This window comes from Calypte anna, chromosome 4B (assembly GCF_003957555.1).
Source record: "Calypte anna isolate BGI_N300 chromosome 4B, bCalAnn1_v1.p, whole genome shotgun sequence".
NCBI classification, from domain to species: Eukaryota; Metazoa; Chordata; class Aves; order Apodiformes; family Trochilidae; genus Calypte; species Calypte anna.
In genome coordinates, this window is record NC_044249.1 from 12327938 (window position 1) to 12345942 (window position 18005).

General features: G+C 37.4%; 1 protein-coding gene across 1 annotated transcript in view; it reads left to right on the top strand.

Annotated features, from left to right (window-relative positions):
* Nucleotides 1-18005, top strand: part of LOC103535721 (N-deacetylase and N-sulfotransferase 4) — a 77733-nt gene that overhangs the window by 22531 nt on the left and 37197 nt on the right. Inside the window, exons 2-3 of the mRNA XM_008501811.2 lie at nucleotides 5531-5618; nucleotides 10073-10227. Of these exons, the coding sequence (XP_008500033.1) occupies nucleotides 5531-5618; nucleotides 10073-10227 (243 nt within the window). The remainder of the gene's footprint in view (nucleotides 1-5530; nucleotides 5619-10072; nucleotides 10228-18005) is intronic.

Here is an 18005-nt window from a genome sequence, read left to right on the forward strand (position 1 = left end):
TAATCACAAGGAATCATGAGAAAATTGCCTTGAAGTGAAAAATCCAGGCAGAATTTTCATCAAATCTTGAAATAATTGTTGTCAGACAGACTTCTGGAGGTAATCTGGTCTAAGCAGCTGCTCAAAGCAGAGATACCTTTAAAATTAGATCAGATTTTATCTCAAAGGACCAAGATTCCTCAGCCTCTCTGGGCAAACTGTCCAGGCAAAAATCCTGTTTACTGAGCAGTGTATATAAACATCATGTATAGGAAGATACACTGTAAATAATATCTACATTTATAGATTTGCACATATTTTATATCTACAAATACATACAAATAAATAGTAATGTGTATATAGTGAGTATAGATGTATTTTATGCACACATACATTTAGGAAAGAACAAAACTGCATCAGTGGAATCACTGCCTAGCACTAGGATACAGTGCCAAATAAACTATGAGTCTGAGTAATGGCAAGCTAGCCCATTTTTTATAAGTTTGTCAGTCATATATCTCACACAGTGTCAGGGCAACATAACCTTGACCAGGTAGCCTTGGGATGCCAGACACAGGCATATCCTCCCACACCAGAAGTACAACTAGAAGTGCCTCTAACCCTAACCCTAATCCTTTTTTGATCTGACCAAAGTTTCTTCTCTGTAATTTACAAGAAAAGGATCACCAATTGCCTTTATATGCATTTGCACTCACACCAAGTGAAATATACCTCTGTATCATGCAGATCACGTTTGCCTCACTTTCCCCTATAAGAATATGAGATCAGTTTTTGTTGACTCAATTAATCTAGCATCTTTCCTCTGCACCCTATGAATCATTGCACATGCAAAGAAGGGCTCATGTTTTAGCAGCAGTATTGATCCACACAGACCTTTGGGTTGGAGTAAAGCCTCTTTAATTACTTTGGCTGACTTTCAGGTTTTTTTTTTTTATTTTGTTTTGTTTTTACAATGTCTTGGGAAGACCAGTATCACATTTTAGTGTTGTTATCACTTAGCTTATACTTGGAGTTTTAGTCTCCAGAGAAAAACCTCTAACAGCTTGGCCTGCCCATGATTGGCATCAAAATCAGAAAAAAGTCATTCTTTTACCTTCTCTAAGGATTTAATAACCTCTACACTTTCCCTAGCCAGAGGTGTTTTGACCTTTAATTAAAAGGAAAATTTGTTGTCTTCCTTTCAGAAGGCAGAAAATAATGAACTCATTAAAATGAGGTTACTGTTCAGGCCTTAGAGCAATAAGAGGCAAAATCTCATTAGCAGCTAACAATCCAGAATATAGCACATAAATAAACCTAATATGGCAGAGCAAAATGCCTTGGTGCATTAAATTTGAGCACAATCAAATGTTTACAGTCAATGATGTCTGGGGCATGAAGTTTTAATGTACTTAATAAAGGAAAGCAAATTGCTTCCTATTAGGCATGAAATGTTGCTGCAGAAATTGCCCCAAAAAGTTTATTATGTAAATGAAGGATAGAGTTATAATTAACAAGGACATAGAGGGAAAATACCACTTCTTCTTAATAGATGCACCAATTATGAAGAATAAAGACATAGTAAAGACATGGTAACTTCAAATCTACAAAAGGTAATTATATGGATTAGTGTAAAAGACCGCTGATCATAAACACAATACAAAGAAGAAACTATTTTGTGGGTGTCCTAGAAAGAAGCCTCATTGGCAAATAAAAAAATCAATTAATAACTGAAACCCACAAGTAGTGAGAGATTCCAGGCAATTAACATTTCACATTTAAAAGAACAGCTTGGATTACTTTAAATAATCCACACTTTGCTCAACCAGGCACTGAGAAATGCCTGTTTGTCCATGTACAGATGTGGTCCATGGCTCCTTCCCTGGAGAATCATAATTACTTAGCATGATTTATTTAACTGTACAAAAATAAAACAACAGTGAGTTCCAGCTGCTGCTTTAACACCAGTTAAATGGGAATGCCAGCTGTATTTTCCCCTGCAAGCAGCTCATCTCCATTTGCAGCTCTTTCTAGACCCAGTACTCAGAGGAAAAAAAAAAAAAAAAAAAGTGATCCCATTGCTGACTCTGAGGAAAAGGCACACAGTGTCAGACAGAACTTCAACACTGTGGTCAGATGAAATTCCCAGGAGAAAAATTTCTAGAAAATGAGATTTACAATGCTTTAAAAAACAAAAACAAAAAAAAACCTATCACATGTTCGTCTATCTGAATTTCCCTTTTGGGCAGCTCCTACCATTTCTCCCACAGTGAAGGCAGCAAAGTCTCAAGGTTCCCATGCGTTGGTGATGGGGACAGGACAGGGATAGGCAAGCCCTCAGGAGGGCTGCTGAAGGAACAGCCCAGCAGGACCAGGCAGAGCATGTGTTTACCCCTGGCCTTGGGTAGAATATTAACACTCAGTAGCCCATCTCCATCCTGCAAAACACCTGAGAATGAAATAAATACTATCCACCTGATATGAAGGCTGCACAAGTCCCAGGGAGGGAAATTTCTGGTACTGTGTGCCAAGTATGTGCAGCTCCTTCACCCTGTTACCATGCTGGATCTGGAGAACTATGGAAGCAGCAGTGTTTTGCAGTTATGCTACAAACAAGCAGGACTTCATCTCCCTGGGAGACCACCACAACGGCGATGCAAGAAAGTTGTTGCCTTTCTTCTGCCATGGTACTTTTCTATGCTAAGGTCTGCATCTACAGAAGAGAGAAGTCCTCTTTATTTACTGTGCAAAATTTCCAGTGAAGGCAGTATGAATCATTAGTAATTTTCTTTGAATATATATATTTGTTAAAAATGAGGAAGGCAGACTCTAATCCCCTAAACAGAGATTAGTTAATTATATTAAATATGTGGAAGACATTTGCCTCCACTCCCCTAAAAACAGGCAATTAGTGAAAAGATAAGTTTGGACCGACTTAACTGACAGTATCTTCTAAGTATTAAAATCAGGTGAGGTCATGAAAATGAAGCTTAGCTACATATTGTATAAATTAATATGCACATATGGAAATTGCAATTAAAAAAATATCTTTAGGGCCAAGCCAAATCCAGTTTGAATGACAGATCTGACCTTTAAACAGAGAAAATGCTTGACATGCTGCAGGTTACAGGATTTACATCTTAATAATTCACTCTGTGTTTTTAATGAGACCTCATTGGGCTGGAAGGCTTCTGCCTAGCTTACAGTTCTGTCATCTTATTGAGATGTGAATGTGAGTGAAATCAGAGAGGAAAACCAACACAATATAACAATGTTTGTTTAACAATATGTTATGATATTGTTTTGTTTAACAATACATTACATATTAAAGATATTTAATTTAACAATATGTGAAATTTTAATTTCTCAGAATGTTCTTTCCTGAATAGAAAATGAAAATGATTTTTCTCAGACTGTCATTCTTTCTTTCTCCACATATATAAAATTCTCTTGATAGCTTGGAAATTATGTTCTAAATATAATGACTCATATTCTATGCCTGTGACTTTAATGGTGTTAATTTAGTGACAGTTTTTACCAACTGGGAATTTTCCTCAATGTCTCAGCTAACAGAGGCATTGATCTCCAAGGTTTTACATTTCAATGAATATTTAGCTGTTATATATAAAATATTATATATATTATATACATATATAATTTTAAATATAAAAATTATATAAATATAGTCCCACATGAGAAATTGTCACAGGATTGAAATAATCAACTTATTAAACGTCTGGAAAGATAGGCTTGAAACCATACTGCTATCTTAATATTTAATGCTAGAGCACAAGTTTTACTGTCATTAGACTGCATTTCCTTTAGCAAGGAAAAGAATTTGCTTGGTGACTGTCGTAGCTGATAACCACTATCTTTGTTTCACATCTTCCTTAACACCCAACAAATGTTTCTATTTCAAAAATGAGCACAGGTGCATGCTGTCTGGCAGTCTTTTGTATTACACTCCCAAGCTGCCTGGCACCTGAGTGATGCTGTTCAGTAGGCGGCTGACGGCAAACAGAGATTCAGCGGAGGCATGTGCTCCAGTGTGTGTGGTGCCCAAATATCTGCATGGATAGGAAAAAGTCAGGAACTTTAAGAAGGTAATGTCCTACAGTGCTGCCAGAAGCTGTCAGCACCTCCCAACCCATTGGGGTGTAAAGGGAAGATGATAAATAATGAGATCACAGAAAACTGACCTGCTTAGTTGGTCTCTGCTCTGGACTAGGATTACACAGGCGATCAGTCTGCATCTCAGGTGCTTAAACCTGGTTTCATAATTTACTCTGGACTGGTGATACTTTGGGTTTATGGTCAAAAGTAGAGTTTCTAGATGGTTTGGGGTTTGTTTTTTTCTTTGGTTTGTTTTCTTTTTTTTTTTAAATAAGACCACTTTAGACCAGAGCAAAAGGGTAAAACAGTTTTCCTTTAATGTTAGGTGAAATTTTCAAATACTATCCAAAATGTAATTTTTCAAGTGAAAGGAAAAGTTAGCTGGACTTGTACTATGTGTAAACCACTGCATTCATTTTGCCTTTGAACTGTGCAAGAACATGAATGTTCAATCAATAGAAATGTTATAAATAGATAATAGGAAAAGTTCTCCATAGCCACATAATGGAGCCATGGAAAATTGATTAAAATAGAGCTTATAACCTATTCACCATTTGCAAGACCAATAGGGAGATAAATGCTATATCCATCTGACATATGTAGCTCATCCAAATTATGTGGACTGGTGATTGAAACAGACAGATATCTGTGCAGTAAGGACTATCTTCAGAAGCAGTGCAGGGTTGACAACTGAGAGTAAGTGTAGATAGCTCTGAACCATCTTTCCTTGTTCACTGGTCGTTGAAAATACGTCCATGAAAATAAGGGTTCATGATCAAGACTACATCTATTTCTTCTACAAGCATTACCCTTTTCCTCCATTTCCTTTAGAGTAGTCTTATCTTTTGGTTGAAGGAGAGAATCAAAACAAGCAGGTATGTAATTTCTGACAGGGACACTACATCTGCCAATAGGCAAAAATTGGAACTTTGCTCATTCACGCTTAAGCCTGAATTTAGTATTCAGACAGAAAGAAAAATGTTTCTGCAGGTAAGTAAATCCCACTGATTCCACATCTGGATGGCAAGTAGTATTCCTAATTTTAATTTGGGTTTTAAGCACACTTTATCAAGCTCCAGAAATAACACAAACCATGGGTGACTAAGTGATTTAGTACATTACTGCTTCTGAATGACTGAGTCCAAGTCCTGCCATAGATCAAGCAATATATAGTATTTTGGTCCAAGTTATTAAACCACAACATATATTGGTACTTAGGTACTATTACTAGCATTGCTAGATCATCAAACTCTGATGGAATCAATTAAGCTCACTGTAACAGTCTTATAAAAGAGAAATAGCCTAAAATAAAATATGAAATATTTAATGGGATATTCTTTTTTTGTATCTCATCAGTGGGATACAACTTTTAAAATGAGGCATTCCAAAAATTAATATTAATTTTTCTAAATGCATGTTAATTTCTTATTTATTTCAGGCTTTACTAGAGACTCAAAATTTACTGCGCATTCAGGTTGCAAATTTTACCTTCAACCTTGGATTTTCAGGAAAATTTTACCATACAGGTAAGAAGGAACTTCATGCTCTCAGGTAGCTTCAGTTAACTAGGTGACAGGATTTTAAACCTAGCTTTAAACATGCCCTTTTTAAGTAACATGGTGAGTCATTGGAGTGGTGGGAAACACATTTTTTCCACCATTTTAGCTCATGGTATCTAATTCAGTGTCAAAAGGAGCAAAGGCATGGTACAAATGAGCTTCTCAGGAACATGTAGGTGCTTTTCTTAAAGATGTGGGGTAGTAAATCTCAGGTAGCTGATAAGATCTCTTAAATTCCACAAAAGATGTGACAGCACAGAAGACAAGCTAAGGGTTTTCCAGTATGATAGGTATGATGTGAAACAGAAAAGATGGGAAAATCATGTCCCATAACATCTGAAGAGGCAGAAGTGTTTGAATGGGTTGCACAACACTGTGTCATGACAGTAAAGGTGATCTATTTCACTGGTTTGCAGATCAGAAGGGATGATAAAAGGAAAACAAGATTAAAAGAAATTGGTATTGAAACCCTGCTTCTTTCACTCATTTTGCAGTTACAAGTTGCACATTTACACTATGTTTGTGTGGAAGGATTAGGTGATTTCACACCTCCTCCTCATGACTCCTTTTTGCTCCATTTGTCCACAAAACAATGCCTCATTGTTTTTTTATTTTATTTTTTTCGCTCTCCTTTACCTTAATAACTTGCTGCCCTTCCATTCAGCGTTCCTTCTGCTGCCACCAAGCCACGGTGCTCCTTGAGCAGAAAAAGACATATTCAGAACTTACTTCAAAAGGAGACATCTTCCTGTCCTTCTCCTTTCCAAACCCCATACCCTTCCCGCCTTTGAAGACCAGCTGCAAAATCCTCAGCTGCTCACTCTTTGACACTCACTGAGTGATGCTAGGGAAGCAGAGAAGCTTATCTGAAGCAGAGGAGTTGTTCCAGCAACAAGTGGGAGAGGAAGTTTAACATCTGGGAACGATGCAGTCCCAGCTGTCATGGGCCATGAGGCAGCTGTAGGGAAAGGCAGGTCACTCCTCTCAGTGTAGATGTAGCATTACTCCCCTTTTCATCCCTCCCCTTGTGATTTGAACACCAAATAAATAGTTTACCTAGCTCTTACAGCTCCTTTTCATCACCCATCAGGAGATTAGAGAAGCTCCTGGGAGAAAGAGAGCTGAGGAAGCCTTTGAGGAATGAGTAGAGGAAAGGAAACTAAAATGATGTATTTGTATCACTGTTGCTTTCAAAGTCCAAGATGTTTTCCCCTTGTGCAAGCACATAATGCTAAGCAACCGCTGACCAGGAAACTGTACTGACTAAAGATATGGGCTGGAGAGCCTGAGAAGAATGAGAGGTAGAGAGAGGAATTGTCTCGAGTCACGTAACAAGTCAGTGGCATACCTGTGATTGGGGAGCAACTTCGGAAACAGAACTTCAGTATTCTCCTCACTTCATCTTGACCTGTCTGTGTAGTTATTTCACCTGGAGATGAATTGGACACACACGTAATGCAGGAAAATAAACAAATAAGTAGCCCAAGGCTCTGAGCTGCTCTGAATTTGTATGCTACTTGGCTGTGGCCATCTACAGAGTGAAGCTGCTATCAGTCATTACAGTGAACAGTTTGGGGAAAAGTAATTCAGGGAGGGCAGAAGGTGGAGAAAGAGGTTATTTATTGCAAATACTAGAGTGTATTGAACAGTGTCTTGCACAAAACATGCAGCCTTTCCACAAAATCAACCCCCTGACCTGCCAATATAATTTTTTCTTCGTTCATCCCAATGGCCTCCATATTGTCACAGCTTTTATTGCGCATCTGAAATAACACTGAACAATTTCAGATTTACTACTGCTGTCAAGCAATTAGGAGAATGTACATGTGAGCCTGTCCTCCCAAGGCTCTCAAGGCTTACAAAAATACCACAGAACTACTTAATGAGTTGAAGCATATAATTGCTTCCAATAAGGAACCTGCCGGTACTCATAAAATACATATGAGTTTTTAGAAGAGTTTAGTGGTGGTCTTTGTCATATCAGCTCATTGGAAAGGTTTGAAAGTATTCTCTATGCAGTATATACTCTATTGACTCACAAAAAATAAAATGTGGAAAGCTATTCTTTAGTTACTGTAAATGTGGCTTATTTATTCAGGGAAGATTTTTTGTATCAGATATCCAACATGTCTAATTAGACTACTGCAACTGTTGGGCTTTACTGACTTTCTTAATGTGCAGTCTTGCTCCCCTTTTCAAAACTTGGATAATTTTAAAATTGCAGGAGGGAGATGAGTATAAGAATATACTGGCAGATGAAGCAGTTATACATTTTCATCAGAAGATGCTGCTGACATCTGTACTACAAATACCAGTCGTATGCATGGTATGCCTGCATGCAAGCACAACAGCTGCCACAGCAGCCTCTCTGCCCATCATCTGATCACCATCATCACCACTGCTCCCTTCTGCAGCACTGGTAAACTATATACTGTAGACAAAAAAGATATTAGCAAAAAACCTAATAAACTCTATTAGTTATGCAGTTTTAGCAAACACTTTCTACTTGTTCATACTATGTCAATAGCAATAAAGAAGTTATCAGGATGTGCATTTAAGTTTTATAAGACTATTGATAACAACTTCAAACTTAGCAGCGGTTTTGAGCTCAAGAGACCTCTAAGTCATGGTTGCAGTTTTAAAATAGGGGATTTTTTATTATGCACAAACAAACTTTGAATCATTACCTACTTCTGTAAAGTGCATCCTGCAGCTGAAAGCTGTTCACCTGTTATACGTTCACCTCCTTGATTGTAGGTCTACTGCATTTTTCAGATTTCACACTGAAAGAACAACAAAGTTATATAAAGGATCTTGATTGTACAAGAAATTAAAACCTCAAGATCCCTTGTTTTGTCTCCAACACTATGAATAAGGGACTAGGCAAAAATATTTAAATAATTTAAGCATAGACCAAATGCTCCATTAAACTTTGGCATGAGATTTTTGGAAATAAAGCTACTTATGAATTTATAAAATCAAACACTCTTTTTAAAGGACTGTAAAGAAAATTATCTTCAAAAGAGAAACCACTATCAAAACTTAAGCTTCTAATGTTTCTGTTTCAACTCTGCCATCACAGGATGGGGTTGGTTTTGTTTAAAGTGGAAATTCTTATGCTTCATAAGGTTTGAATTTTGTTATGGTAAAAAATAAAAAACAAAAAAAACCCCAAAAAACCCATACCAAGTTTGATCACTTGCATTTCAATTTACAAAGACATTAGTAGAGAAAAAAGGGAATTAAAATACAGTTTTTAAAAATTTGATTATTTCAAGAACCATACTTTATTTCAAATGTGAACAAGGCACTAAATTATAATTTGACCAAAATCTTATACCAAATAATTGTAGTTATTTATATATTTCAAATATCAACTTTTTTCTCCTTCATCCTTACATTTTGCTTTCCACCTCTGGATTATCAAAGAGATCTTCACTGGCTTCATAAACTCCTATCCCTCTTCTCTTCTGTCCTCTCTTGAAAGCCTATGTTAAGTTTCTTCCCTGAATCACATTTCCCTTGCATCTGCTTGGGTACCCCAAAAAACAAGTGAGTCCTCATTCAGCAGATGCAGTATGCAGAAATTTAGCACAAAGGTGCAGACTTTCACAGAAGGAACAGCCATTGGTCACTTCTTTTCAATAAGGAATTACTTGGAAAACAAGTTTGTTTTTTTTTTTCCAGGAGCACTCCCATCAGTGGGAGCAACTTAGAACTTTGCTGCAAAGAAGGGAGTGAAGGGATTCAGTAGTACTATGGGAAAGTTTCAAATTAATGCTCTCCTTGTGTATTAGCAGTTTTCAAAAAGCACTGCAGAAATGAAAAAAATCAAAATAAAGAGCTGACGTGCACACCCCAAACAGCCATCTCTGTATGTTCCCACATCATGCTGCAAAATTAAACAACGACATCCATGGAGCACCTTCTTACAATGAATTTTGTAAAACTTTGAAAGGATTTTAAGAAGAAAACATCTCAGTTCACATAACTAGGCAGATTTTTGACATTTCTTTGATTAAAACTAAATGAAAGCATTTAAATGGTAAAGGAACAAGAAGAAATGCTACTAATAAACTGAATATTGTTGAGTAGTTTTAGGGTAAACTTACTAAAATGTGATTTTGCCTTTCCAGTTTGAAAAAGATGGCAGAAGCAGCACTGTATCATTTCTCAAACTAAAGATTTTGTTATAACCACACATATCTCCTTCTGCCTGAAGCAGATAATCCTCACTAACAAAGGAGTTATTGTTTTTACTTCAAGATTAAACATAGCAAAAATTGAATACTGAACCACAGGAAATCCATGTCAAGGACCGAAGGTTTTATAGCATCCTCTTCTGTGTTTAAAAATCATTTATGGACATTTTCTGGTGTGCGTTTTCTATTAGCTTTGGTTTTCCTTTCTTTCTTTTGCAGGGACTGAGGAGGAAGATGAAGGAGATGACTTGCTGTTGAGATTTGTGGATGAGTTTTGGTGGTTTCCCCACATGTGGAGTCACATGCAGCCTCACCTCTTCCACAATGAGTCATCACTGGTGGAGCAAATGATCCTTAACAAAGAATTTGCAATAGTGAGTAAAAGTTATCAAAAGCTTCTCTGTAATACCTTTGCATATTATAGCTATGCTTTCCAAGCTTTCTTTGTTTACCCATATTATATACATATATTTACATAGATACACAAATAAGGCAGTAGGTTTGGAAAATTGCCCCCAAAAAATCCTTTCTTTGACTCAAACTTGGGCTGAATTTTTTCTCATCTTTTTCATTGACACAAGCTTTCTTGAGAGGTAGCAGCCCTTCACACAAGCAGCCTTGTGAGACCATAGGAATCAGAAGCCGTGAAATCCAAGCATGTATCACCCGGCCTTTTAAGCTTCAGGGAGGTGTTATCAGCTTCCTAAAGATTGGTGCAAACATCCTGAATAGGGGAGGAGCAAAGTTGCAGTGAACCCTAAATGTTGTGTATGGTTTGTGAACAGCTAATGAAGTAAATAAGTAAAACTGCTGCATTTCACTGTGCTTTTTTTAGATGACCTCCTTAAAAATATGCTTTTTACATAGCTAACTTGTTGCTAATGTTTATAATTATATTTAATTTTTTCTCATTTGTGTTGTTATATTACAAGAGCTACTCTCCTAGCATTACACAAGAGTACTTGTACTCCAAGGTCAAGTGGAAACCATTTAGAGTCTTTTAGGGTAATTCTACTTGTGTATTGAGCATGACAAAGAAAACCTGAAATCTATGAACACTCGCTTTGAAAAAGACACTGTGTGGTCTTTGACAAGGTCAAAAAATACTAAGCAACCAGAATCACTCAAATGAGCAAGGTGATAGCATGGGGCTTTCTCTGCTGCTCAGGAAACACAAGCCTCAGCCTTTCCCAGCTCAGAAAGGAAAGCCAGCAGCTGCCTCTTCCTCCCATCCCTCATATGAGCCAAGGAAATGGGCTCAGACAGATGCCTCAAAAAGCATTTGGAAGCAAATTACTCCTTATTTACAAAATATTTTCCTAACAGCCTTTATAAGGAAATTCGTTAAAAATTGCTTAACTGTTTAGCCTTCTTGCCAGACTTCTCCCCTTCCAATCTCCTCCTTGGCAGGACATTAGTACAGAAGCATTTTGGATGACTTTTTTTTCCTTTCTACAATTACACTTTTGCAGTTAGTCTTTATTCTTGGCATGTGTTATTCATACCTTTTGTATAGCCTGGCCCAGAGACACATTTTTAAAAATAATCTGTATCTCAAAAATACCTGATTCATCCAACTTTAAACCTATAGGGGAATTCTCGTATTTTCAGGAAACATGAGGTCCTTTATGTTAAACCCCCTTCAGGACTAAAATCTATAGCATAGCCTGAAGACTTGTAATAGTATTTGTTTGCAGATTCTACAGAAAGAAAAAGCCCATGTTCTTATCATCACTGAAGGGTAGAGATTCCTTAGGGTGCCTATAAATAAGGATCTTATTTCAGTGAAAGGCTGCTGTTATCACAGTTTTATTTCCACCTAGCATTTGGACGGGGTTTGTACCAACCTCTTAACCTTGAATCTATACGAGTTGTACAATCTACTTATGAGAACATTTCTTTTCAAATGGCTTCCTGTGAAATTCTCTCTGTGGGAGAAATTTATCTTCCTGATATGACAACTTTCCTGATAGCTATCAGAGAGGTCCCAGCTATGATTCCAGAGTAGTTTTGTACCTTTCCATGCTTTCTCATCCTTAATCTTGCATCTTACTTGGGAAAGGAACTCCCTGTTCTACAGCTGCACTTTTTGTAAGTCCTCCAAAGCTGAAGCAACCCTCTTTGCATTATTCTCTGGCTTTACACCATTAATCCAAATTTAAAACTGAGATCTATAACAATACATAGAAAATCTGATGTTATACATATATTTTATTTGTGCTATTTTATTTATTTGTGTAATATTAAAGATATTAATCTTTATTTAGTATTTTACTAAGGGGGACACAGCTTGAAGCTGACACAATTTCCCATTTATTGATTGTGTCTCCCCACCTCCTGTTTTAGCTGCAGTTAGAGACAACACTACATCAATTTCTGCAACAAAAGCCACAATAATTATTTGGAAGCATGGTCACAGTAATTCTTTATCTAACGTGATATTTCTTCGTCTGTTTTTTTCAACATGGGTAAAAGGCTATTAGGGTCTTCAGGTTGCAAGAGCACATCATTATACTTAAGAAGAGTAGTCAATGTTGCTGTAAGATCACAAATGTCATAATAAAAATTCTGTTCATTAAGACCATTTGTCTCCTCCTGGCTTTATCATTTTAGAAGCAAGCTAAAACAGATCACACTGTCCAGAAAGCTGCACCCAAATTCTATCACAGTCAGCAGTTTCTCCATGCAAGACAGTATCAGGCTTGGGATTGAAATTTACCAGGGGAAAAGGTTCAATTAAAGGAATGTCTTTCTCTTTAGTTTTGTGGGTTAAAATGAAGTGTAATAAACACAAGCCAGTGCACCTGAAGCAGTATTTTGTGGATATTACTGCATGGAGCTATAAATGTGCATAAGTGTAATTTTTATTGGCTCTTTTATTTGCACTGGGTGCTTAACATTTTGTTCACAGGAGCTCAAGCACTCGTACTGCCTGCTGAACACATACAAGAAATACAGGTGCTAGAGCTGGCAAACAGATAAAACACATTGTTCTGTTTTACATAGATTTATCCATCTGCCATAATGAAACTCTATAAAACAGGGGCTTGCCATTGCAGCCTGTCTCAAACAGCTCTATTGTAAATACATGTAGAAATTTGGTATCTAAAGATTTTTGTGCACGTACAGCTACTTGTTAATTAGGTATCTCAATTGCCTTGATTTCAGTGCAGGTATGTAAACCTCTGTCTGTCTGGGGCTTAGTAAAATTACCAGTTTTCAAAACATTGCCTTACATATAAATTTCTTGTGAGTGAGGAGACTGCACTTAGCAAGAGCCCTCCAAATTATTACATTTTATGCATCAGTGGGATATTTATATTTTCTACTATTTCATACCTAGTTGGTGAGAGGAAATTTCTCACATCTTTGATCTGTCAGGCAGGATGGGAAGTCTTGCCTGGCAAAATCCTTGTCCACATACGCCTAAGTAATGGGCCCCACTGCTGCCCTCATCTGCAGCCCCATTCCCACAGCCCTCACTGTCAAACCTCTTCTCAAGCACTCATGGTATCCTCAACTCAGAGCAACAAAAGGCCAGAGATTTGAACTCTGGTAAAGTATGTTGCAAACTACCCAGAACTTTGCTTCCCCAGTAAATACAGCTTATATGTTTCAGAGCCTGCCTAAGGAAATGGCAAATGATGTTTATTTTGATTATCTGTTGGGTCTGAATGGATCATATCCTGTGGGGCTTTTTTCCTATCAAAGGATCCACAAATCCATTACAGACACTAATGCATTAAACCTTGCATTAAATTTTGATAATAGTTTGAGTCTCCTCATTTCTCGGCAGTGAAATTGATACACAAAGACATAAACAAATTGCACAAGCAGAAGTCTCTGATAGTACATATTGCAATAAGTAAAATGAACCAGTTTTTCACTGCCATCCTTTAATCACAAGATATCCTTCCTCTCCCCTTTTGTGCATGCTTATCTGGCAAAACCAAGTAGAATGTACTTAATCCAACATCTGTAGCTCTTTATTTTGTCCCTTGATGTGTTTGCTCAGTGATTATTTTCTGTACTCATTTGTGAGCACATGCGCCCAAAGCACAGTAGAGACAGGGCAAGAACTATTGACTGTAAAAACAAAGCTCTGCTCTGATATGCAGAAGTGAGAGACATGCACAAAACAAACAAATTGATTCAGAGATACACATATACAAAACAAATAAATGTATTGCCTGTCTAGTAATGCTCTTTGGATCCAATCGCTCCTTTATAAATGAACTATAGATGCACATTAACACCTCCTCACCCTAAAACATCTGAGCTGCCCAAGCCACAATGAAACTAGGAACTTTCAACATATTTTTAAATATGAAGACAAATTACACCATATGAAAGACAAAGGAGCTACATGTGATGAATAGAGAGTCTAAGTTGTCCCATTATTCATATCTGTAGTTTACATTGGGAAGGAGAGATGCTTACTAGAGAAACCACTTAAAAACGTTTTGGAAATGGTCTGCATAAGTAGGATAATTTTGTCAAGAGCAGGCAGAATGAGATTTATTCTGCCTAACCTTACAATGTTCTGAAATAATCCATCTTCATTAGTGCTTTTGGGTCTGTATCAGGAGCATGCTTTGATAGCATACCATGAAGACTGCCTCTACTTTCTCATCTTGATTTGGTAGCCTGGTCTTATGACGGAAGACATGAAAGCATGGACCCCAATTGCTGTGCACAATCAGAATCAGTTTATTGTGTGGTTTCTTACACTTATACAGTATCCCAATCTCTACTGCTTGATCTACAATTTGCATCTCAAAGTGCTCTTTCTACTAACATTAAACCTTATCTACCCTTTCCCACTGGAGGCACCTGGTAAAAGGACATAACATCATCCAGATGGCAAATTCCTTAGGTTATTTACAGCTCTTTGTTCTTTTTCAGGGTCAGTGGTAGCCAGGGAGTCTGCAGCACTCCTCTATCCCACACAGACCTGCTCCTCTGCTGTTCGCCTACAGTCTTACATAGCTTCCTTAGTGCCTTTCTTCCTTTCTCATCCTCAGAAACCTAAGAACCACCCCAAGATCTTCACTGTCCCTTGGAAGTGTGCCACATTGCAAAGTATGCCTACAACAGGATTTATGGTGATATATAGGAGTCTGCTATGTAAGACTGGTGAATAGCTGGCTTTTCCTGTGTCTCTGTCAATCCTGGGTTTGATTCAGACATCAGAAAATCCCTTTGTTAAGACTTCCTCTCCTCTCTGCTGGGAGCATTGTACAGCCCCAGAATCATACAGAATTTTCACACTGTGAAAAGAATTCTAAGATCAATGAGTCCAACTATAAGCACATTAAAAAAAAACACCATGTCCACTAGAGTTTGTCCTGAAGTTCCACATCTACATGTTTTTTAATACCTTCAGGAATGGTGACTCCACCACCTTCTGGGGCAGCCTGTTCCAGTGTCTGACCACTCTCCCAGTAAAGAAATTCTTTTAATGCCTAGTCTAAACCTCCCTGAGTGCAACTTCAGGCCATTTCCTTTGGTCCTGCCATTGTCAGCTTGGGAGAAGAGTCTGCTTGCTACTTGCCATGTAGCAAGGTGGCATACCACAGAGATGAAAAAAACAAGGGTGAAGGCAAATACACATAGAGCCCCTATATCTCAGTAACAATTATCTCTCATCTGCTGAACTCCTCTGTCTATCTAGAGAGGTTTAAAACAGATTTTTAATGTGCAAAATTTAACTGAAATTGAAAACAGAAATATTATTTGATGAAAATCCTCCAGAAATACAGTCCTTAAGAACAAAAAAATTATGCCTTCATAAAGGATGAAACACAGCACAACCTTTTTGTGTGTGCTGACAGGCAAGAAACTAGCAAATTAATTTTCCAAATAAGAGAAACTTTATTAAGTATTTTAAACCAACATAGTATGGCAGTTGTGTTATGACAGTTTTAATTTTGGTTTCATTTTATTTCTTACTGCATTTTAACAAGGATTGGTACTAGTTGGTGCAATGAAAAACTGTGTTTTCTCTGTTGGACAAGATCCTTCTGATCTAAATAGCTAATCTTTCAGATGCTCTTATTTATTCAGATTTACAGCATCTATTCACAGAAAATCTGCTATAGGAGTGCAAACTTATTTGTTGGGAACATACCTTCCTCTGGAGAGCAGTGCTCATTCCTGACCTTTCTTTACCTTCAATTACCTGCCCTTTCTTTAGCAGCAGGTTGCTTTGCAAAAGTGAATAAAGACACACAGCACACACTGACTCACGGCAAGTGCAGCTCATTTCTGTACAAATGGGAAGGTCAAAAATGGTTAGGAGCTTCAAACAAACATGCACTTGCTAGAACCAGGCTGATAACTGAATGAGATAAGCAGCCTTGGCAGATTGCTTCAGCATTTCAGACCACCTCTCAAAGTACCTGTCCTATGCGTGGGCTCTAGGAAATGTAATTCTGGGGGCTGAGCCAGTTTCCAATTCCCAGTGCTCTGGCTCAGGTGCATCAATGTTAGACAAAAACCTCCTGGTTGCCTCTGGCTAGATGTGGTGGCGCCACAAGCAGGCATCAGCAGAAGGGTTATTTTGAGCTGGTAGCAGGCTGATGCAAACACCATGTGCTTGCTGGCACCCAGGAGACATGAGCTGTGCACCTGGAGAATGTGCTGCAGCCTGGTCTGGCCCATGTCACTCTCTCCCAGACTACCCCATGATGCAAACCAGTGCGTGGGAAGTAGTGACAGCTCAGGGAATGTTCTGCCAAATATGGAACAACTGCTTTAATAATCTTTCCTCTATCTCACAAGTTATAACAGTGTTTCTCCTTCACTAGGATCTCAAGCCTGCAAAGGAGTATCATGCTGCTCTTCTCAGTGCCAAAAAAGGCCATGAGTTTGGAAATGAAAAACACAAAAACCACAACATCAATGGAAGTTTAGAATACAAAAATAACCCCTTAAAATCTAATAGGAATTTTTCCCTAGAATATATATATATTTAGAATAGGCATCTCTGATTTTGTTTATATTCAGATGTGTACTACTCTTTTAACACATTAGTTCCTGATCCCAAACCAAACTCAATAACAAAATGTGAGGAAAAAAGGAAACAGAGACCACAGAAATCACTAAAGAGGACATAAGATATTTAATTTAGCCAAATAAACTGAACAAACAAAATATGATTATTTGTTGTTTCTTCTGAAAATAATACTGGATATCAAAATGACAGATATATTTGTGTGATGAACTATGTAGTGACCATATTTTATTCAGAGGTTGATTAGCTTTTTATATTTAGAATTTATGAAAAGCTGCCTTAGTTTATTTGAGTGGCAGATTACTGTTTCACCATTCTGCTGTTATGGCAATGCCAGCAGCAAAGACTAAGTATGTAAACAGGATTTTGCATGTATTCCTACTTTTTGACATATTCAGAACAGTTCATTATTTAGCTTAGGACAAATCTGCCTTACATTTACATGTCTGTATATTTCCTCACACAGGTCAGGTGTGGTTAATAGGTTCAAGTTAATACAAAATACTTAAGTTAATGCAGTATATTTGACAGCGTGTTTTCCACATACATGCTTACGGCAAAAAATAGAGAAAAGTTATTTAAAACTTCTTATTATAGAGCTATTCCTCATCTGACCCTTAAACTGACTCCTGACTTTCAGTTAAGTAACAAAATTAATAAGCAGAAATTACATTTTGCTCTCAGTAATTTACAAAATAGTGAGTTTGTGTGTCTTTTTTTCCAAGATCGGTCAGTTACCTAAAATCTTTACTAATAAGCAATTTAAAGTGGCTGCATTATGTGAGGTATGAACAAGCGTTCCCCACAGATTTAACTTAATTTTTGTCCCTGAACCAAAAACTTTTCTTCACTGAGTACTTGTTGATACCCAGCAAAGCCTGGGTAATGAGGGCAAGAGGAAGGACAAAAAAAATTAAGAATAATCATCTCACATTTTAGCCATTTCCCTTGGAACATCAGTCTTGTATGAACTGAAAGCAACTGTGTTCTGTAGTGTTGGGAGTAAAATTAATTCAGTAAATACCCGGAACATGGGAAAGGAAGCTGTGGGAAAACAGTCTGCAGAGGCTTAAGGATTCCATGTGCACATCAATATGATTGTATGAAATCGTTTCTTAACAATTTGCACTCACTTTA